This window comes from Callithrix jacchus, chromosome 22 (assembly GCF_049354715.1).
Source record: "Callithrix jacchus isolate 240 chromosome 22, calJac240_pri, whole genome shotgun sequence".
Taxonomy (NCBI): domain Eukaryota; kingdom Metazoa; phylum Chordata; class Mammalia; order Primates; family Cebidae; genus Callithrix; species Callithrix jacchus.
Window position 1 is genome coordinate 19,956,006 of NC_133523.1, and position 24,192 is coordinate 19,980,197.

General features: G+C 38.8%; 1 protein-coding gene and 1 pseudogene across 7 annotated transcripts in view; both read left to right on the top strand.

The window, feature by feature from the left end:
* The window catches only part of LOC100413659 (uncharacterized), a 36,883-nt gene extending 19,443 nt beyond the window's left edge, over positions 1–17,440 (top strand). For 2 of the 6 annotated variants that reach the window (XM_078362055.1, XM_078362058.1), the window contains exons 3-5: positions 312–438; positions 4,162–4,257; positions 15,575–17,440. In XM_078362055.1, the coding sequence (XP_078218181.1) occupies positions 312–438; positions 4,162–4,257; positions 15,575–16,830 (1,479 nt within the window). In that variant the 3' untranslated portion in view covers positions 16,831–17,440. Of the gene's footprint in view, positions 1–311; positions 439–4,158; positions 4,258–5,992; positions 6,121–15,574 lie in introns of all 6 variants that reach the window. The other 4 variants (XM_078362054.1, XM_078362056.1, XM_078362059.1 and 1 more) reach the window with 3 other exon arrangements.
* Positions 790–4,257, top strand: LOC118150182 (vacuolar protein sorting-associated protein 35 pseudogene; annotated as a pseudogene). The gene is made up of 2 exons (XR_013531304.1): positions 790–3,378; positions 4,159–4,257. The product of XR_013531304.1 is annotated as a vacuolar protein sorting-associated protein 35 pseudogene (transcript).
* Positions 17,441–24,192: the final 6,752 nt, after the last annotated feature.

A 24,192-nucleotide genomic window follows, 5' to 3' on the forward strand; every position in this document is an offset into this window, starting at 1 on the left:
TATGCACAGCTCATTCTTTGTAATGTAAATATAGCACTCAAAAATGTACATGTTTGTGTTTATGCTCTTAATTTTATACTTTATTATCTAGAAAAGTAACATATGTACATTGGTGTTGTGGATCTTACACCATTCTTTTCTCTCATAATATTTTCAAGAATATTTTTATGTTGAAAATTTTTGGATAATTTCAGTCATTGCTATTAATCAGAACCAATTCTTTTTACTCTGTCACTTTATTTTAATTCAAATAAGTTCTTTTCATGGCCACTTGTTAAATGTATGTGTGTCTGTGTTCTTGTGTTTTTCAGGAGCCATTGACATTTAGAGATGTGGCCATAGAATTCTCTCTGGAGGAGTGGCAATGCCTGGACACTGCTGAGCAGGATTTATATAGAAAAGTGATGTTAGAGAACTACAGAAACCTGGTCTTCTTGGGTGAGAATAACTTTAATACACAATTCCTAATATACTCTAAAGGTTTCATTTTTCTTTTTTTGTAGAATAATTTTTAGTAATTTATACTTTGCCTAAATGAGTTTCCGATTTTTCAAGAAAATCTTCAGAATTTGTCTGTGTGGAAAAGAATTTCTTCAAGATGTTTCATTTTGAACTTAACTTTCCACATTTCTGAGCTGATCTATAGCCTTCTCTCTAGATTAGTAGTATAATTCAAAAAATTTAGTGGCATAAAATATTGTTGCTCCATATTTTAAAATTAAAATCTATTTGTCACCACCAATTTTTTGATTCATGAGTGCTGGGTAGTGAAATTAAGGACCTACAAATAGGCTCTGGGGAGTCGCCATGCCTACAACACAGCAGTCCCCTCAGGATGAGCAGGAAAAGCTCTTGGATGAAGCCATACAGGCTGTGAAGGTCCAGTCATTCCAAATGAAGAGATGCCTGGACAAAAACAAGCTTATGGATGCTCTAAAACATGCGTCTAATATGCTTGGTGAACTCTGGACTTCTATGTTATCACCAAAGAGCTACTATGAACTTTATATGGCCATTTCTGATGAACTGCACTACTTGGAGGTCTACCTGACAGATGAGTTTGCTAAAGGAAGAAAAGTGGCAGATCTCTATGAACTTGTACGGTATGCTGGAAACATTATCCCAAGGCTTTACCTTTTGATCACAGTTGGAGTTGTATATGTCAAGTCATTTCCTCAGTCAAGGAAGGATATTTTGAAAGATTTGATAGAAATGTGCCGTGGTGTGCAGCATCCCTTGAGGGGTCTGTTTCTTCGAAATTACCTTCTTCAGTGTACCAGAAATATCTTACCTGATGAAGGAGAGCCAACAGACGAAGAAACAACTGGCGATATCAGTGATTCCATGGATTTTGTACTGCTCAACTTTGCAGAAATGAACAAGCTTTGGGTGCGAATGCAGCATCAGGGACATAGCCGAGATAGAGAAAAAAGAGAAAGAGAAAGACAAGAACTGAGAATTTTAGTGGGAACAAATTTGGTGTGTCTCAGTCAGTTGGAAGGTGTAAATGTGGAACGTTACAAACAGATTGTTCTGACTGGCATATTGGAGCAAGTTGTAAACTGTAGGGATGCTTTGGCTCAAGAATATCTCATGGAATATATTATTCAGGTTTTTCCTGATGAATTTCACCTCCAGACTTTGACTCCTTTTCTTTGGGCCTGTGCTGAGTTACACCAAAATGTAAATGTGAAAAACATAATCATTGCTTTAATTGATAGATTAGCTTTATTTGCTCACCGTGAAGATGGACCTGGAATCCCACCAGATATTAAACTTTTTGCTATATTTTCACAGCAGGTGGCTACAGTGATACAGTCTAGACAAGATATGCCTTCAGAGGATGTTGTATCTTTCCAACATTAAGTCTCTCTCATTAATCTTGCCATGAAATGTTACCCTGATCGTGTGGACTATGTTGATAAAGTTCTAGAAACAACAGTGGAGATATTCAATAAGCTCAACCTTGAACATGTTGCTACCAGTAGTGCAGTTTCAAAGGAACTCACCAGACTTTGGAAAATACCAGTTGACACTTACAACAATATTTTAACAGTCTTGAAATTAAAACATTTTCACCCGCTCTTTGAGTACTTTGACTATGAGTCCAGAAAGAGCATGAGTTGTTATGTGCTTAGTAATGTTCTGGATTATAACACAGAAATTGTCTCTCAAGACCAGGTGGATTCCATAATGAATTTGGTATTCACGTTGATTCAAGATCAGCCAGATCAACCTGTGGAAGACCCTGATCCAGAAGACTTTGCTGATGAGCAGAGCCTTGTGGGCCGCTTCATTCATCTGCTGCGTTCTGAGGACCCTGACCAGCAGTACTCGATTTTGAACACAGCACGAAAACATTTTGGAGCTGGTGGAAATCAGCGGATTCGCTTCACATTGCCACCTTTGGTATTTTCAGCTTACCAGCTGGCTTTTCGATACAAAGAGAATTCTAAAGTGGATGACAAATGGGAAGAGAAATGCCAGAAGATTTTTTCATTTGCCCACTAGACTATCAAAGCAGATCTGGCAGAATTGCCCTTAAGACTTTTTCTTCAAGGAGCACTAGCTGCTGGGGAAATTGGTTTTGAAAATCATGAAACAGTGGCATATGAATTCATGTCCCAGGCATTTTCTCTGTATGAAGATGAAATCAGTGATTCTAAAGCACAGCTGGCTGCCATCACCTTGATCATTGGCACTTTTGAAAGGATGAAGTGCTTCTGTGAAGAGAATCATGAACCCCTGAGGACTCATGTGCCCTTGCTGCATCCAAACTTCTGAAGAAACCTGATCAGGGCCGAGCTGTGAGCACCTGTGCACATCTCTTCTGGTCTGGGAGAAACACGGACAAAAATGGAGAGGAGCTTCATGGAGGCAAGAGGGTAATGGAGTGCCTAAAGAAAGCTCTAAAAATAGCAAATCAGTGCATGGACCCCTCTCTACAAGTGCAGCTTTTTATAGAAATTCTGAACAGATATATCTGTTTTTATGAAAAGGAAAATGTTGCAGTAACAATTCAGGTTTTAAACCAACTTATCCAAAAGATTCGAGAAGACCTCCCAAATCTTGAGTCCAGTGAAGAAACAGAGCAGATTAACAAACATTTTCATAACACACTGGAGCATTTGCGCTTGCGACAGGAATCACCAGAATCTGAGGGGCCGATTTATGAAGGTCTCATCCTTTAAAAAGGAAACAGCTCACCATACTTCTTTTCATGTATATCCAGTGAGGGTTTTATTACGCTAGGTTTCCCTTCCATAGATTGTGCCTTTCAGAAATGCTGAGGTAGGTTTCCTGTTTCTTACCTGTGATATGTTTTACCCAGCACCTCCGGACACTCACCTTCAGGACCTTAATAAAGTTATTCACTTGGTAAGTGTTCAAGTCTGTCTGATCACCCCAAGTAGCATGACTGATTTAAAATTCCTGTGATCTGTAAAAAAAAAAACAAAAAACAAAAAAACACAAAAAAACCCACAAGCACTGATCTTGGCTACTAATGAAGCTCTTCCTCCTTTTTTTTTGTTTTGTTTCATTGTTGATTGTGTATTTTCTTCATTACTGGGGAGTACTAACCCAAAAGTGTCTTGTCTGTTTTCTTCTCTACTCCAATTTCAGATTAATTTAGAAGAAATGAATACTGTATGTGAACTTCATCTTGGGCTTCTCCCTAAATTGCAAGATATGACCATGTGTAAAATTTTCCCTAAAGCTAGAATATATTAATGCATGTTTGAGAATTTTAAAGCATCATGGTCAAAACCAGAAGCTATATTTTGCATATTTGGATTCAGCCACCCATTAAGAACTTATGTTGTCCTCTGGGCATATTTATCAAAATAATTTGGTTTTAAATAGTATAAAAGAAAATTTGTGATCTATATAAATTATGTATCTTCATTGTAAATTTAGCAGGAAATGCATCACAATTATGATTTTTCTTTTCACCAGTGAAACAATAAAGTTGCTATTAAAAAAAAAAAGGACCTACAAATTTAAAATATTTTCTAAGTATTTAGAAATTTCTCTAATTCATTAGTATTTTGGGATTAATTTTCTAGAATATTCTATTACATCCTCTTTACTAAGCATACTACTAGGTTGGTAATTGGAGAATGTGAGAAAGATTTATGTTATTTATTTCTAATAAAGCAGGTATTGCTCTCACTAAGCCAGACCTGATCACCTGTCTGGAGCAAGGAAAAGTGCCCTGGAATATGAAGAGACAAGAGATGGCAGATGAACCCCCAGGTAGGTGAGAGTGAATACAAGAGATGACACAGATAAGGGCTCCAAAGGTCAAAAAGAATGCTGGTCCCTAAAATGTGATTTGGGAAGCTGTGTTCCAAAGGAAATAGTTTCTTGGAAGCCTGAGTTTTTTTTGTGTTTTTTTTTTTTGTTGTTGTTGTTGTTATTTTTTGCTCTCACATAGGGGCATCTTCTGTCTTACGCTTTTAAATTCTTTAAAGATTTTACTTTTCCTCTGGTGATCTTTCTTCAAGTTCGCAATGAGAGCCAAAGTCCTTTCCATGGCGTATAAGAGACTGCACAATCTGACTGCTTTTCCTTTGTTTTTGGGGACACACAGATATCTGCATAATTTTGAGAAACCCTGTTAAACTATTTCATAGTTCTCTTTTTGTATCATATCTGAAATGTGTAAAAGTAGTGATTTCTGTTCCATTTTTTTGTTAATCTTTCTGCACATTCTGTCCTGTTTTTATTACTGTAGTCTTGAAATATAGTTAGAAATTATTCAGTCTAATGCCCCTCTGCTTTGTTCTTTTTCCTCAAAATTCCTTTGGCTATTTGAAGTTTATTGTAGTTTCTGGTAAATTTTAGAATTGTATTTTTTATTACTATGAAAAAAATGCTACTGGAGTTTTAATAGGAAGTTTGTTGAATCTATAGATTGCTTTAGATAATATGGCAGTTTAACAGTATTTATTCTTTCAATCCATAGACATGAAATATTTTAAAATCTGTGTCTTCAATAATTTATTTCATTGTTATCTTATATTTTTTATTGTAAAGATTTTTTTTTTTTTTGAGATGGAGTTTTGCTCTTCTTGCCCAGGCTGGCACGAATGTTGGTCAGGCTGGTCTCAAACTCCCGACCTCAGGTGATCTGCCCGCCTTGGCCTCCCAAAGTGCTGGGATTACAGGTGTGAGCCACAGTACCCAGCCAAAGTTTTTTTATCTTCATGGTTAAATTTGTTCTCAGAAATTTGTTATTTTAATGCTATTGTAAATCAGATTGTTTTCTTCATTGTATCAGATTGTTTTAAGTGTATGGAACAATAATTTATACTTGTATGTAAATTTTACATTTTGCTAATTTGCTGTGTGTTAGACAAATTTCAATGTAATGTTTATGGTTTTTTATATATAAAATCATATGATTTACAAAGAGCAACTTTTTACTTATTTGTCCTCAATTTCAATGGCTTTTTAAAGATGTTTTTGACTCATGATTCTGCCGCATACTTCCAGTGCTACATTAAAATAGAAGCATAGATAATGAGTACAATATAGTTTTGCATTGGTGTCTGTGAATTTGAAGGAGCAAACACCTCTTCAAGTTTTTATAAACTGCTTTCAAGAGGTAAAGATCTTTTGCTCGGTCCCTAGAGTGATGCCCTCTAGGTTTGTAGTAGAGGGGCTGTAGCTTGGTCACAAGGCTGCTGTGTCTGCACTAGGGTCCACTTTTAGTTGGCTTGTTACACAGGGCTTGGGTAATTGTAATTCTCATTTTATTTTTATTCCTGTATATCCTTCAAGACTTTTTTCTGTGGAGCAGATACTAGGGCAGTTTTCTGCAGTCAGGTCCATATGTAATGGCCCTTATGTCAGGATGTGAATGAGTATAGCTTTCACTGAATACCAAAGAGGATTTCCACAGGTCACTGTGTGGGATTTTAGGTAGGCAGAGCTGGCCATGGACTGTTACCCATCGAGCTGGAACTGAGTCATTGAACTGTTTCAGGGACCACAGTGAAGACCAAGGTCTGCAGTCCTGCCCACATGGCTATAAATGGGTACATTCCTCCGGGTCTCTGGAAGGGCAGGACCTCTCCCAGACTGTGGCTAGAAGGAGTTTGGGATGCTTACAGAGTAAGTTTGGAATTCTCATGGGACCACGTTGGGTGGGCCATTTCTTGGTTTGTAGTCAAGGCCAGGAGTCCTGTAGTTTCCCACCTGAATGAGGACCTGCCCTCTGAAAAGAACACTCCTCAAACTTGGGCTTGGGCGGAGTTTCACAACTCCCTCCCTAGATCTCAAAGTTCTTTTAAAGGTACTTATTTTGGAGACAAGGTCTTGCTTCATAACCCAGGCTGGTCTTCAAATCCTGGCCTAAAGCAATTCTCCAACCTCAATGTACCATGTAGTTTTCATTACAAGTATGAGCCAAAATGCCTGATTCTCTTATAAAGGCATTTTTGTAAAGAATGGCTGACATTTTCTTGCTGTGGGGAACATAAGCAAATAGAGTACCTTTCATTTTTTTTTTTTAATCTTTCTTATGTTACTCTTCCTATATATTTTTACATTCCTTTTTTTTTTTTAAGATACAGCCTTACTCTTTTGCACAGGCTTGAGTGTAGAGGCACAATCTCAGCTCACTGTGACCTCCATGTCCCTGGTTCAAGTGATTCTCCCACCTCAGCCTCTTGAGTAGCTAGGATTACAGGCACCTGACACCACACCTGGCTGAGTTTTGTATTTTTAGTAGAAACGAGGTTTCACCATGTTGGCCAGGCTGGTCTGAAATTCCTCACCTCAACTGATCCAGACACTTCGGCCTTCCAAGGTGCTGGGATTACAGGTGTGAGCCATCACACCTAACCTATATTTTTGCTTTCTATTTTTTATTTCAAACTTGTCTAAAATGTTAGATTTAAACATTTCAGACAATGTTGGAATTTACATATTATGCCTGAAGTAAGTTAGATAATTGGTAGGCACACCAAGTTTACTAAAAGTTACTTATATATAAATTTAGGTTTGCTGTAGGCAAAAAGGAATTTTAGGATTTTTACCCACTTTCTTTAGCGTACAACTAAATGATAATTTATAGTAAAATATTTGTTTTATGTATCAGAGGCTCTAACTATATTTTGCAAAATACAATTTTTTAAAATTAGTACTATAAGGGTATTCTTTTTTTTTCCTTTGGAGACAGTCTCACTCTATACCCAGGCTAGAGTGCAGTGGCACAGTCTCGGCTCACTGCAACCTCTACCTTCCCGGTTCAAGCGATTCTCCTGCCTCAGCCTCCTGAGTAGCTGGGACTACAGGCATGCACCAGTACACCCAGCTAATTTTGTATTTTTATAGAGATGGGTTTCTACGTGTTGGTCAGGCTGGTCTTGAACTCCCAGCCTCAGGTGATCAACCCACCTCATCCTCCAAAAGTGCTAGGATTACAGGCATAAGCCACCACACCCGGCCTTAGAATATTTTATTTATGTCCTGCGTATTCTCTGATATTTTTCTGCCATACAGTGCATGCTAATGGCTCAAAATACTTGCCTTGTATGAGTACACAGTTACAGTCAAATATTGTAGTCAGTTAGACAAATTCTTTTTAATGGTACATCAATGTTGCATAACAGACTTTATGAGTAAACATGTCTCTTATTGTGCAGTTTCATATTAGTGTTTTTAGTATAGGTTTCTTAACATCAGCTTATTGTGTTATCTGGTTTTACATATGTATTATAATTTGATACAATTTGTAATTCTGTTCATACACTTTAAGTCAATGTGATGTTTAATTAAGAGAGAAGTCAGCCATATGTCTATCATGATCAGATTATATATGTATGTGTGTTTATCTGTAAATATGACCCCAATATTGGTTAGGGCTTAACTTGTATATAGTCTTTCTTAACTGATTTTCAGTGGTTGTTTTATCTTGTCTAAGTGAGTAGTCATGGAAATATTTTCACTACATTTAATGATGAATATGTACTGCCTTTGTGTGAGAGAAACACTTTTATAATTTGAAGGTAATTTTTGAAAATAATTTTTTGTAGAGAGGAATCTCCCTCTGTTGCTCAGGCTGATCTCAAATTTTTAGGCTCAAGTGACCCTCCTTTTTTGTCCTGTTAAAAAAAATTCTGTATCAAAAAGGTTTTTTATGTCTTAGAAAAATTAATGATTGTGGCTGACTGTGGTGGTTCACTCCTGTATTCATAGCACTTTGGGAGACTGAGGCATGAAGATCACCTGAGGTCAGAAGTTCGAGACCAGCCTGGTCAACATGAAACCCTGTCTCTACTAAAAATACAAAACATTAGCTGGGTGTGGCTTGATCACCTATATTCCCAGCTACTCGGGAGACTAAGGCAGGAGAATCATCTGAATCCATGTGGTGGAGGTTGCAGTGAGCCAGAATTCTGCCACTGCACTCCAGCCTGGGCAATAAGAGTAAAAATCCATGTCAAAAGAAAAAGAAAAATTAATGGTTGTAAAAATACATAACGTAAAATGTAGCATCTTAAATTTATTTAAGTGTACTTTTCAGCCAGACATTGTGGTGGCTTACAACTGTAATCCCAGGATTTAGGGAGGCCAAGAAAGGAGGATCACTTGAGCCCAAAAAATTGAGACCAGCCAGGACAACACAGGCAGATTATTTTTAAAATTGCTGGACGGGCATGGTGGCTCATGCCTGTAATCCCAGCACTTTGGGATGCCAAGACAGTCAGATAACCTGAGGTTGGGAGTTCAAGACCAGCCTGAGAAACAGGGAGAAAGCTTGTCTCTACTAAAAATACAAAATTAGCCAGGTGTGGTGGCACATACCTGTAATCCCAGCTACTCAGGAGGCTGAGGCAGGAGTATTGCCTGAACCTGGGAGGCAGAGGTTGTGATGAGCCAAGATCGCGCCATTGCACTCCAGTCTGGGCAACAAGAGCAAAACTCTGTTTCCAAAAAAAAAAAAAAAAAAAATTGCCAGGCATAGTGGTGTGCACCTGTGGTTTCAGCTACTTGGGAAGTTGGGAGAAGAGAATTACTTGAACCTGGTAGTTTTGAGGCTTAAGTGCGCATAATTGTGCCACAACACTCCAGCTTGGGTGACAGTGAGAGTCAAAAAAAAAGTTTTGTAGGCCGGATGTGGTGGCTCACACCTGTAATCCCAGCACTTTGGGAGGTCGAGGTAGGCAGATAAACTGAGGTCAGGTGTTTGAGACCAGCCTGACCAACATGGTGAAACCCTCTCTCTACTAAAAATATAAAAATCAGCCAGGTGTGGTGGCAGGTGCCTGTAATCCCAGCTACTCAGTAGACTGAAGCAGGAGAATTGCTTTAACCCGGGAGCCAGAGGTTGCAGTGAGCTGAGATCACTCCATTGCACTCCAGCCTGGGCAAGAAGAGTGAAATACTGTCTCAAAAAAAAAAATTTTTTTTTTTTTTTTGCATTTTCAGCATGTTACCTATATTCACGTTGTTATGCAAAAGACTTTTAGAAATTTTACATCTTGTGAAACTAAAAGTAAATGCCCATTACATAACAGCCCATTTTGGCCGGGCATGGTGGCTTATGCCTGTAATCCCAGCACTTTGGGAGGCTGAGGCGGGTGGATCACAAGGTCAGAAGTTCAACACCAGCCTGGCCAACATGGTGAAACCTTGTCTCTACTAAAAATACAGAAATTAGCTGGGCATGGTGGCATGCACTTGTAATCCCAGCTACTTGGGAGGCGGAGGCAGGAGAATTTTTTGCACTGGGACCCGGGAAATGGAGTTTGCAGTGAACCAAGATCATGCCACTGCACTCCAGCCTGGGCTACAGAGCATGACTGTCTCAAAAAAAAAACAAAAAACAAAATCATTTGACCCTCTCTCCAGCCCTTGACAAATATCCTTCTACTTTCTGGTTGTTTTTTTTTTTCCCCTGTCACCCAGGCTGGAGTACAGTGACACTATCTCGGCTCACTTAGCCTCCACCTCCCAGGCTCAAGCAATTCTCCTGCCTCAGTCTCCTGAGTAGCTGGGATTACAGGCGTGTACCACCATGTCTGGCTAATTTTTGTATTTTTGGTAGAGATAGGGTTTCACTATATTGGTTAGGCTGGTCTTGAACTCTTGACCTCATGATCCATCCACCTCAGCCTCCCAAAGTGCTGAGATTACAGGCTTGAGACACCATGCCTGGCTGCACTTTGTTTTTATGAATGTGACTATTTTAAGATATCTCATATAAGTGGAATCATGTAGTATCCATCATTTTGTTTGGCTTATTTCAGGTGACATAATATTCTCAAAGTTTATCTTAAAATATAGCCAGGCACAGTGACTTGTGCCTGTAATCCCAGCACTTTGGGAGGCTGAATTGGGTGGATTATGAGGTTAGGAGTTCGACACCAACCTGGCCAATATGGTAAAACATGTCTCAACTAAAAATACAAAAATTAGCCAGGTGTGGTGCCTCATGCTTGTAGTCCCAGCTACTCGGAGGTTGAGGCAGTAGAATTGCTTGAACCTGGGAGCTGGAGGTTGCAGTGAGCCGAGATCAAGCCACTGCATTTCAGCATGGGCAACAGAGTGAGACTCCATCTCAAAAAATATATATGTAATATGACTAGATTTTCTGCTTTAAGACCTAATAATATTCCATTGTATGTATATGTTACATTTTTGATACATTCATAAGTCAAGAGATATCTGGGGTGCTTCAGCCTTTTGGCTTTTGTGAATACAGGTACAATAATCACAGATGTTCATATATGTGTTCTAGGTCTTTTGTTGCATAGTTTATAGATTCAAAAGGAATTCCTGTATTGATACTAATTCCATTTTAAATTTGAGAAACATTTATAATATTTTAAAATAATGACTGAATCTATGTTTTCTATTAACAATCAACAGAGGTTTCATTTTCATTGCATCAACAGATTCCGCCTTTTTGTTTTTGTTTTGAGACAGTTTTGCTTTTGTCACCTAAGCTGGAGTGCAATGGCACAATCTTGGCTCACTGCAACCTCTACCTCCCAGATTCAAGGGATTCTCTTGCCTCAGCCTCCCTAGTAGCTGAGATTACAGGCTTGTGCCACCACTAATTTTTATATTTTTGTAGAGATGGTGTTTCAGCATGTTGGCCTGGCTTGTCTTGAACTTCTGACCTCAGGTGATCTGCCCACCTCAGCCTCCCAAAATGCTAGGATTACAGGGGGTGAGCCACTGTGCCCGGCTGAATATTTTATCACATGTAATTTGCAAATATTTTTACTTATTTCCTGTGAATCATTTTCACTCAGTTGAATGTGGGTTTTTTTGTTGTTTTTTTGAGATGGAGTCTCACTCTGTTGCCCAGGCTGGAGTGTGATGGTACAGTCTTGACTCACTGCAACCTCCGCCTACTGGGTTCAAAGGATTCTCCTGCCTCAGCCTCCCGAGTAACTGGGACTGCAAGTGTGTACCACCACACCCAACTAATTTTTTTTATTTTTAGCGGAGATGGGGTTTCACTATGTTGGCCAGGCTGGTCTCAAACTCCTGAAACTCCTTATGATCCGCCAACCTTGGCCTCCCAAAGTGCTGGGATTACAGGTGTGAGCCACTGTGCCTGGCCAATTTTTTGATTTTTAATGTGCAGAAATTTTGAAGTCTAGTGTAGTTAAGTTTTTCCATTCTTTTTTTGTTTTTGCTCATGCATTTAATGTTGTGTCTAAGAAAATGGTGCCAAGACCCACATCATGCCTTTTTTCCATTTTGTTGTAAGAGAGTTTATTTTTTTATGTGTAAATATTTTATTCAAAACATTTTTCATATATGGTTCAAGGAAATGATCAACTTGATCAGTATTGACATTTAGTTTTTAACATTATTTTTTGAAAATAATTCTCTATTGTGTGTTCATGGCAACTTTGAAGATCATTTAATCTTACACACAAGGGTTCATTTCTGAACTCTATTCTGCTCTTTTGTCTGTTTATCTGTCTATTGGTATCATACTGTTTTTGTTATTGTAGCTTTTAATGTTTTAATATCAGGAAATATAATGCCTGTTCTTTTTCATGGGTGTTTATAGTTTATAATCAAATTTATAATTTTTAAGGAATATTTCTGTAATAAAACTGTGCTACTGAGATTTTTGTAGAGATTATATTGAATTTATTCACCTCTGTAGGTTATACTGGCATCTTAACAAAATTAAAATTTTTGACCATTGAGCAGGAATATGTTGAAGAATGTGTTTTATTTTTATTTTATTTATTAGAGACAGGGTCTTCCTATGTTGCCCAGGGTGGTTTTGAACTCATGGCCTTAAGCAATCCTCCTGCTTCAGCCTCCCAAAATGCTAGTATTACAGGTGTGAGCCATTGCAGCACTTGGCCTGTGTGTTTTATTTTTAGATATTGTTGGATTTTCCAGTTTTACTGTTGCTTTTAGTTCCTACTTTCATTCAGTTTTGGTCAGATACCATACAGTGTATAATTTTGTCTTTAAGTTATTTGTTGTCTTCGTTTTCAGACAGGATCATACTCTGTCACCCAGGCTAAACTATAGTGGCATAATTTTGGCTCACTGCAACCTCAGCCTCCTTGACTTGAGTGATCTTTCCACGTCAGCCTCCTGAGTAGCTGAGACTACAGACATGCACTACCATGCCTCGCGAATTTTTTGATTATTTGTAGAAATAGGGTTTCACTATGTTAACAACACTGATCTTATACTTGTGGTCCTAAGTGATCCTCTCACTTTTGTCTTTTGAATTGTTGAAATTATAGGTATCAGCCACTACACCTAGCTGGTATTCTTTAATAAGACTTGTTATGTGTTCTAACAGAATACATTGCGTTCAAATAAGAATATTGTGTATTATTTTTCTTTAAACTTTCTGTTAAGCTTAGTTGGTCTGGGGTATGGTTTGAAGGTCCATGTTCTGAACTTCCTGCTGCAATTTAATCCTCAGTGTTGGATGTGGAACCTGGTAGGAGGTGTTTATGCCATGGGGGCAAATTTCTCATAAATGCCTTGGCACCTATTATCCTTTTGATAATAGGAAAGTTTGGACTCCATTAATTCAAATGAGAGCTGGTTCATTAAAATAACTTGGCCTTTTTTTTTTTCTGAGATGGAGTTTTGCTCTGTTGCCCAGGCTGGAGGGCAACGGTGCAATCATGGCTCACTGTAACCTCTCCCTCCCACATTCAAGTGATTCTCTTGCCTCAGCCTCCCAAGTATCTGGGATTACAGGCACCTGCCACCATGCCTAGACATTTTTGTAGTTTTTTAGTAGACATGGGATTTCTTTCTCTTTTTTTATTTCCTGGGTAACTGGGACCAAGAGATAGAATTTCACCACGTTGATCAGGTTGGTCTCAAACTTCTGACCTCAGGTGATCCGCCCACCTTGGCCTCCCAAAGTGCTGGAATTACAGGCTTGGTCCACCATGTCCAGCCTGAACCTGGCTTTTGCACCTCATACTTGCTCTTTCTCTTACCATGTGATATGTTCAGTTATTCTTTGCCTTCCACTGTAAGTTTTCTGAGACTGTCTCTAGAAGTAGAAACTGGCACACACTTTCTATACAGTCTGATGAACTGTGAGCAAAATAAACATTTTTTCTCAATAAGTTATACACTCTCAGGTATTTCTCTATATGCAGAATAGTTAATAAATCTATAATGTCATTGAACTTTTATCTAAATTTTCTATTATTGCAAATGGGGTCTTGATGTCTACAGTTATTTGTTGCGATGTATTTTTTGCTTCACCTTTCCCAAAATTCGCTTTATATATTTTAGAGCCCTGATGTTTTATATGTGTGTATATATATATATTAATAAATATGAGTTATAGATTCCTGGTCAATTGACTCATTTGGCCATTATATAATCAGTCTTTGTCTCATGCTGTTATTTGATTCAAAGCATATTATATTTAATATAATTATTACCTCCTCACCCAATCATAGGTACTATTTTCATGAAATACAGATTCTTTCCATTCTGTTACTTTCAGCTTATTTCACTCAATGCTAAAATGCGTTACTCATAGCATATTGCACGCTTTTTTATGTAAGCCACTCGAGCATCTTAATTTTTTTTTTCCTTTTTATAAACATTTATTTTTGAGCTGGAGTCTCAGTTTGCCAATCAAACTGGTTTGCAGTGGCATGATCATAGCTCACTGTAGCCTTCACCTCCCAAACTCAGATGACTCGTTTCAGCTTCTCAAGTAGCTGGGTTGTAACAATGTACCCTCACACCCAGCTAGTTTACTTTTATTTACATATTTTTTTTTGGAGAGACAGGGTTTTGCTATATTCTCCAGTCTGGTCTCAAACTCCCAAGTTAAAGTGATCAGCCCTCCCATGGCCTCTCAAAGCCCCATGGCCTGAGCCACTGTGGTCAGCCAAAATTTTATATTTTTGTGGAACCATATTGCGTTATTTTATATACATTGTCATCTTTGATTGAAATTTGGACATTAAAGAAAGCTACCTGTCACAATCTTTATAATGTAGCTTTGTCCTGGCATAGTCTGAACAATTGTCTTGGTTAGGGATTTTGAGAGTCTCCTAAACATGTTCTTAGAATGTGTCTTATCTGAAATTTTGTCTTTATTTTTTAGTTGAAGGAATTTATTCGTGTTTCTTACTCATAGTAATCACGTGCTACACCTGTTTTCTGTCTGTGGTACTGCAGTTTCTCTAGTGCTGTAACGTTTCCCTTCGGGTCTCAACAAACTTAAACTGTCATTCCAAAGTATACCACCATTTCTTTCAGCATTATGTTTCATGGGAGACACAAACCAGTGTCAGGAAAGACTCCTGGAAGCAAGTAATAACGAGGAATGTGCCAGTATTTTACTTGTCATTTAAAAAAAGTTGGCACCAGTCATGGTGGCTCATGCCTGTAATCCTAGCACTTTGAGAGGCTGAGGTGGGTGGATCACCTGAGGTCAGGAGTTAGAGACCAGCCTGGTCAACATGGCAAAACCCCATCTCTACTAAAAATACAAAAATTAGCTGGGTGTGGTGATGGGCACCTTCATCCCAGCTACTGAGGAGGCTGAGGCAGGAGAATCACTTGAACCTGGGATGTGGAGGTTGCAGTGAGCCAAGATTGTGCCACTGCACTCCAGCCTGGGCAACAAGAGCGAGACTCCATCACAAAAAAAAAAAAAAAAAAAAGTTGGCAATTGAGTTCTAAAGACACTATGTTATATTGAGGAACAGGAAGAGCTCTGTTGGGTAAATGTAACATATGTTTACTTTTTTTTGTTAAGTAGAGATGGGGTTTCACCATGTTGGCCAGGCAGGTCTTCAACTCCTGACCTCAGGTGATCCGTCAGCCTCAGCCTCCCAAAGTGCTGGGATTACACAGACTTTTACTTTTAAGTGGCTATTTGCATTGTTCTCACCACAGACACTTCACACACTTAACTCATTTATAAATTTTGCTTAGTAATTTTTTGTTTTTTATATGTCTATAAAGGGATTAGGGTCTTTGATATTTTCCTGTGCCATCTTGTTTATGTAGTTTGTATAATATAGGTTAGATATTTATCTGTGTCTAGTAAGTAATTTGTTATTTTTATTTCTTTCAGTTATGTGTTCTAATTTTCCCCAACACCTTTGGCCAGAGCAGGACATAACAGATACTTTTCAAGAAGTGCTACTGAAAAAATATGGGAAATGTGGACATGAGAACTTACAGTTAAGAAAAGGGTGTAAAAGTGTGGATGAATATGAATGGAAGGTGCACAAAGATAACAAACTAAACCAGTGTTTGACAGCTACCCAGAGTAACATATTTCAGTGTGATCCGTATGTGAAAGTCTTACATAAATTTTCAAATTCAAACAGACTTACGATAAGACATACTGGAAAGAAATCTTTCAAATGTAAAAAATGTGAAAAATCATTTTGTATGCTCTTACACCTAACTCAACATAAAATAAATCATATTACAGAGAATTCCTACCAATGTAAAGATTGTGGCAAAGCCTTCAACTGGTTCTCAACCCTTGCTACACACAGGAGAATCCATACTGGAGAGAAACCCTACAAATGTGAAGAATGTGGGAAAGCATTTAACCGGTCCTCACACCTTACTACACATAAGATAATTCATACTGGAGAGAAACCCTACAAATGTGAAGAATGTGGCAAAGCTTTTAGCCGGTCATCACACCTTACTACACACAGGATAATTCATACTGGGGAGAAACCCTACAAATGTAAAGAATGTGGCAAAGCTTTTAGCCGGTCATCACACCTTACTACACACAGGATAATTCATACTGGAGAGAAACCCTACAAATGTGAAGAATGTGGCAAAGCTTTTAACCAATCCTCAACCCTAACTACACATAAGATAACTCATGCTGGAGAGAAACCCTACAAATGTGAAGAATGTGGAAAAGCTTTTTACCGATTCTCATACCTTACTAAACATAAGATAAGTCATACTGGAGAGAAATTCTACAAATGTGAAGAATGTGGCAAAGGCTTTAACTGGTCCTCAGCCCTTACTAAACATAAGAGAATTCATACTGGAGAGAAACCCTACAAATGTGAATATTGTGGCAAAGCCTTTAATGAGTCCTCAAACCTTACTACACATAAGATGATTCATACTGGAGAGAAACCCTACAAATGTGAAGAATGTGGCAAAGCCTTTAACCGGTCCTCACAACTAACTGCACATAAGATAATTCATACTGGAGAGAAACCCTACAAATGTGAAGAATGTGGCAAAGCTTTTAATCGATCTTCAAACCTTACTAAACATAAAATAACCCATACTGGAGAGAAATCTTACAAATGGGAAGAATTTGGTAAAGCCTTTACCAGTCCCTAAGCATTACTAAACAAAATAATTCATACTGGAGAGAAACCCTACAAATGTGAAGAATGTGGAAAAGCCTTTAACCAGTTCTTAACTCTTATTAAACATAAAAAAATTCATACTGGAGAGAACCCCTGTGAGTGTGAAGAATGTGGCAAAGCCTTTAATAAGTTCTCAATTCTTAACAATCATAAGATAATTCATACTGGAGAGAAACTCTACAAACCAGAATTATGTGGCAATGCTTTTGAAAACATTTCAGCTTTTCTAAACATAAATTATAGTGGTGAGAAATCCTAGAAATATGAAGAATGTGACAGAGCTTTTAAATGGTTTTCACACTTGATTGGAGGTAAGAATAATTTATGCTGAAGAAAACTTCTCCATGTGTAAACAGTGTGGGAAAACTTTCAGCCAGTGCTCATACCTTACTGCACAGGAAAGCATTTATACTGGAGAAAAATTGTACAAATATAACGACTGTGAAAAAGCCATTAATATATGCTCACATCTTACTCAACATTAGAGTTCATACTTAATAAAAACATTTTAAGTGCAATTACTGTCAAAATATCTTTAAGAAAATGTAAGCCTTTAAAGTAAAGAATATTTTGAAGAAGAACATTGTTGTTGGGTTGTAGTATGTTTACTTGTATCACAGATCTTATTGTACCCATTTTGTACTAGAGGAAACCTCTGAAGCAGTTGCTCAAACTTTGTCCAGTATCAGGGAATTTATATTGGGAAAAAAACCCTGCAAATTTAATAAATTTGGAAAGATACTTTTTCAAAAACTACAGCTTAGACAACACCAGAGAGTTTACACTAAAACATATTTTTGCAGATGCAGCAAAAATTTTTTGAAAAGTGAATAATGATGTAATTCAACTCTCAAACTATTTCCTGTTTCTTCATTTCTATTTACATGTGAAAGCATGTGATCATTTGTTGCTGCATCAAAGATACGAGAGATTCTTTTTTATTAGGTGAGCATTATTTATAAACTTAGTTATGGAATAGTAAGGACATTAAAACGTAAGATGCATGATGAAAACCTAAGTGAAGAGACTTTGTGGTTAACTTATGATATTAAGTAATTAATGTTAATATTAAGTAATATAACATAACTTATTAAGTAATATATGCATTAGGTGTTCAGAGTAATCTGCATTATCATGAGAAAAAAATTTTTGATTTATAAGTAAATGAAAATTAGTATAGTGTACTAATACTTTTATATAAAATGTGGTATATTTTTGAAATTTTAGATTTTATGTGACATTAATATATTCAGCATTTTTAACATGTTAAATACTATTGTGCATTCAATGAAGTGTTATATGCCACAAACGTTACCCTATTCCACCTTATTCAAGAATGTACGTAAAATATGGTAACGATATGTACTATTTGGTAACATAATGGTTTAACATCTCTAGTAATCTCTTTTCCAAAGGCTTTGACTAAAAATAAGTTAAAGAATTTATTTCTGGCCGGGCGTGGTGGCTCAAGCCTGTGGTCCCAGCACTTTGGGAGGCCGAGGCGGGTGGATCACGAGGTCAACAGATCGAGACCATCCTGGTCAACATGGTGAAACCCCATCTCTACTAAAAATACAAAAAATTAGCTGGGCATGGTGGCGCATGCCTGTAATCCCAGCTACTCAGGAGGCTGAGGCAGGAGAATTGCCTGAACCCAGGGGGCGGAGATTGCGGTGAGCCGAGATTGTGCCATTGCACTCCAGCCTGGGTAACGAGGGAAACTCTGCCTCAAAAAAAAAAGAATTTATTTCTGTAGGTTAATTTTTAATTTTTATTTATTTATTTATTTATTTACTATGTCACCAAGACTGGAGTGCAGTGGTATGATCTCAGCTCACTGCAACCTCTCCTCCTGGTTTCCAGTGATTCTCCTGCCTCATCCTCCCGAGTAGCTGGGACTGCAGGCGTGCGCCAACATGCCTGGCTCATTTTTGTGTTTTTCGTAGAAGCGGGGTTTCACCATGTTGGTCAGGCTGGTCTCAGATTTCTGACCTTGTGATCTGCCCACCTTGGCCTTCCAAAGTGCTGGGATCACAGGTGTGAAATACAGTGTCCAGTTATTTTATTTTTTATTTTTAGAGGGAGTCTTGCTCTGTTGCCCAGGTTGGAATGCAGTGGCACAATCTTGGCTCACTACAATCTCTGTCTCCTAGGTTCAAGAGATTCTCCTGCCTGAGTCTCCCAAGTAACTAGGATTACAGGTGCCCGCCCCCACACCTGGCTAATTTTTGTATTGTAGTAAAGACAGAGTTCAACTATGTAGGTAGGGTGAGCTGATCTCAAACTCCTGAACTCAAATGATCTGCCTGCCTCAGCTTCCCAAAGTGCTGGAATTACAGGAGTGAGCCACTGTACCTGGCCAAATTTTTATTTTTTAATTTTTTTTTAATTTTTTATTGGATTTTAGGTTTTGGGGTACATGAGCAGAGCGTGCAAGACAGTTGCGTAGGTACGCACATGGCAGTGTGCTTTGCTTTGCTTCTCCCCTTCACCCACATTTGGCATTTCTCCCCAGGCTATCCCTCCCCACCTCCCCCTCCCACTGGCCCTCCCCTTTTCCCCCCAATAGACCCCAGTGTTTAGTACTCCCCTTTCTGTGTCCATGTGTTCTCATTTTTCATCACCCGCCTATGAGTGAGAATATGTGGTGGTTCATTTTCTGTTCTTGTGTCAGTTTGTATTTTTTAATTTAAATTTATTTTTCTTAATTATTTGGGTTGCATGAGTATATGTTCATGCAATATATGGCATATTTTAATACAAGAATACAGTATATAAGAATCACATCAGGGTAAATAAGGTATCCATCACCTCTAGCGTTTATCCTTTGTATTACAAACAATCCAATTTTGTACTTTTAGTTATTTTAAAATGTACAATTAAATTGTTATTGATTACAGGGTTATTTTTGTGGTCATAATAAAACTTATGTAGAAGTAGGCCAGGCATGGTGGCTCAAGCCTGTAATCCCAGCACTTTGGGAGGTCAAGGTGGGTGGATCACAAGGTCAAGAGATCGAGACCATCCTGGTCAACACGGTGAAACCCTGTCTCTACTAAAAATACAAAAATTAGCTGGGCATGGTGGTGCGTGCCTGTAATCCCAGCTACTCAGGATGCTGAGGTAGGAGAATTGCCTGAACCCAGGAGGTGGAGGTTGCAGTGAGCCGAGATTGTGCCATTGCACTCCAGCCTGGGTAACAAGAGCGAAACTCCATCTCAAAAAAAAAAAAAGTTATGTAGAAGCATAAATAAAATCCATACATTTCTGAGTCCTGAATAAATATTTGTAAAGTTTTCTGATACTTATTTTTGAGCATGTTTTCTGTCTGCCTGCAACACATGCAAACTTTTAGTTTTGATTTACATAGAGTTAAATATACGTTAGTCTTTTGTGAGTATGAATTTGTACCTATTTTCAGAAGAAAAGAGCATACTGAACAAATCATTTTAACAAGATGACTACTAGAAAACGCAAAACCTCAAAATGCTGAAAGCAGATGTATTCTCTGGTTTGTACTGAATTCATTACTGTACAATCTATGGCTTATAGTTCTGAATCTCCCCATGCAAATTATCTGTTTACACTTGTCTGGTACTCATGATAGACCCCTAATTATTTTGTATCTTTTATTCATTCATTCATTCATTTATTTAATTTTTGAGATGGAGTCTGGCACTGTGGCCCAGGGCTGTAGTGCAGTGGCGGAATCTTGGCTCACTGCAATCTCCGCCTCCTGGGTTCAAGCAATTCTCCTGTCTCAGCTTCCTGAATAGCTGGGACTTCAGCCATGCACTACCATGTCCAGCTAATTTTTTTGTATTTTTAGTAGAGACATGGTTTCACCATGTTGGCCAGGATGGTCTCGATCTCCTGACCTCATCATCTATTCACCTTGGCCTCCCAAAGTTCTGGTATTACAGGTTTGAGCCACCGTTGCCTACTAAAAATAATTTTTATAAAATGTAGTGCATACAAAAGAATTTTTAAATTGATTCCACAATTAGCGAATTAAGTTACATAGCAAACATACATGATAGTTCTTGCTGTGTAACAGATGCTCCATAAGCCATAAATATTCCTGCCAAAGTTAATTTTATTTAATTAGAACACTTAATTTTGAAAGCCCTATATTTATAGCCCTTTAGTTATTTTTCTTTTTGCTTTTTGTAATTGACATAAGTACATTTATTTATTATTTATTTTTATTTTTCTCAACCTCTGTCCCTCCAGTACATTTATTGAGTTAATTTGCTCAGATAAGTACTAGGGAAGATTTACAAGTAATGAGGATGTTCGTTTGTTTGTTTGTTTATGAGACAGCATCTCCCACTGTCGACTGGGCTGGAGTGCAGAGGTGGGATCTAGCTTACTTCAACCTCCGCCTCCCAGGTCCAAGCGATTCTCCTGCTTCTTGCTCCCAAATAGCTGGGATTACAGGGGCCTGCCACCACGCCCAGCTAATTTTTTGTATTAGGATTTTTTTCCTTTTTGAGACGGAGTGTCACTGTTGTTGCCCAGGCTGGAGTGCAATGGCGGATCTCAGCTCACTGCAACCTCCGTCTCCCAGATTCAGGCAATTTTCTTGCCTCGGCCTTCCGAGCAGCTGGGATTACAGGCATGCGCCACTACACCTGGCTAATTTTGTACTTTTGGTGGAGACGGGGGTCTTTCTATGTTGGTCAGGCTGGCCTCAAACTCCCGACCCTCAGGTGATCCGCCCGCCTTGGCCTCCAAAAGTGCTGGGATTGCAGGCGTGAGCCACGGCACCCGGCTGGATGTTTTTATATTTAAATGTAGCAGACATACATGACAGTTCTTGCTGTGTAACAGATGCTCCATAATAAGCCATAAATATTCCTGCCAATGTTAATTTGTGGACTGAGTGCGGTGGCTCAGGCCTGTGGTCCCAGCACTTCGAGAGGACAAGGTTGATGGATCACGAGGTCAGGAGTTCAAAACCAGCTTAACCATGGTGAAACATCATCTGTAATAAAGGTGCAAAAATTAGTACTCCCTGAACCTGGGAGTTGGAGTAAAAATAAAGTTAGTTTGTAGCTTCAAGTCAGAGATGGAAAACATCAGTGGTGAAGAAATGAAATTGATTCTTCATGTGGAGAGGACATATTTTCCTGGCTTCAATGCTGAATTTAAAGAGAAGTTCTGCATTTTTTATTTCTCAATTATCTTCAGATTTGTCTGTATTTATTTATTATATGTATCCCAGTTATGTATGCATCACAGCCCTTCTTTTTCTGTTATAGCTTCACTTTTCTCACTGTTAATGCCATTTCATTTCACATGATACTTTGTAAATTTTGATGAGAAAGTTGGTAGTTGTGTGTGTGTGTCTTGCTCTGTTGCCCAGGCTGGAGTGCAGTGGCACAATGTTGGCTCTCTGTCTTATAGGTTCAAGCAATTCTGCCTCAGCCTTTCAAGTAGCTGGGATTACAGGCACCTGCCACCACATCTGGCTGGTATTTTCTTTTGTGTTTTTAGTAGAGATGGCGTTTCACCATCTTGGCCTTCCTGGTTTTGAAATCCTGGCCTCATGTGATCCACCTGCCTCAGCCTCCCAAAGTGCTGGGATTACAGGTGTGAGCCATCGTGCCTGGCCAAAAATTGGTATTTTTTAAAGGACTGAAGAGTTGGTTTTAACTGGAGAGTTTGCTTATCAATATAATTTTCAAATCAGTTAATTAAGATAAAAAGCATACACTGTCCACAGGTGAGAGGATTAAAGCAGTTAGCATGACTTTGTAAAAACAAAACTTATTGGCCAAGCATGGTGGCTTATGCCTGTAATCTCAACACTTTGGGAGGCCAAGGAGGCAGATCACCTAAGGTCAGCAGTTTGATACCAGCCTGGCCAACATGCTGAGACCCCGTCTCTACTAAAACAAAATTAGCCAGGTGTGGTGGTATATGCCTGTAATCCCAGCTACTTGGGAGGCTGAGGCAGGAGAATTGCTTAAACCTAGGAGGCAGTGGTTGCAGTGAGGCAAGATGGTGCCACTGCACTCCAGCCAGTGTGACAGAGCGAGAGTCTGTCTCAGAAAAAAAAACAAAAACAAAAAGAACAATTTACTAGATTACACAAAGTGTGGTAAATATAAAATTTGCTAGAAAATATACAAATGACTTAAAAATTTTTTGTTTTGAGAGACAGAGTTTCACTCTTATTGCCCAGGCTAGAGTGCAATGACATGATCTCCACTCACCATAACTTAGGCCAGGACAACCTCTGCTTCCTGGGTTCAAGTGACTTTCCAGTCTCAGCCTCCCAAGTAGCTGGGATTAAAGGCATGAGCCACCACACCCAGCTAATTTTGTATTTTTAGTAGAGATATGGTTTCTCCATGTTGGTCAGGCTGGTCTCCAACTCCCAACCTCAGATGATCCACCCCTTTGGCCTCTCTCAAGTGCTGGGATTATAGGCCTGAACCACAGTGCCCAGCCCCAGAAATTCAATTTTTAAGAGTTAATGTTAAGTAAACAATTTTTTTTTTGAGATGGAGTTTCGCTGTTGCTGCCTAGGCTGGAGTGCAATGGCTCGATCTCAGCTCACTGAAACCTCTACCTCACAGGTTCAAGCGATTCTCCTGCCTCAGCTTCCCGAGTGGCTGGGATTACAGGCACCCACCACCACTCCTGGCTAATTTCTGTATTTTTTGTAGAGACGGGGTTTCCCATGTTGGTCAGTCTGGTGTCAAACTCCCGACCTCAGGTGATCTGCCCACCTTGGCCTCCCAAAGTGCTGGGATTACAAATGTAATCCACCGTGCCCAGCCAGTGAACAGTTTTAAATTTACTTTTCTATGATATAGTGCAACTTAAGTTTCCATGGAGAATCTTCTATTTTTAAGTGTGAATGTTAAATGTTGCAAAATAATAAAATGAGCTCTGTGAATTTGAAATTTGCAAGATTATTACTTTTTTTTTTTGAGACAGAGTCTCACTCTTTCACCAGGCTAGAGGGCAGTGGAACGATCTCTGCTCACTGCAACCTCCGCCTCCTGGGTTCAAGCAATTCTTCTGCCTCAGCCTCCCGAGTAGCTCGGACTACAGGTGTGCACTACCATGCCCAGCTAATTCTTATATTTTTAGTAGAGACAGGGTTTCACTATATTGGCCAGGATGGTCTTGGTCTCTTGACCTTGTAATCTGCCCACCTCAGCCTCCTAAAGTGCTGGGATTACAGGCGTGAACCACTGCACCCGGCCCCAACCCTCCATTTTTTCTAAATACCTTGGACTCTAGTGTTCACCATTTTACTCTACATCCATGAGATTGAGTTGTTTTGGAATCCTTTTCTAAGTGAAATCATAAACTA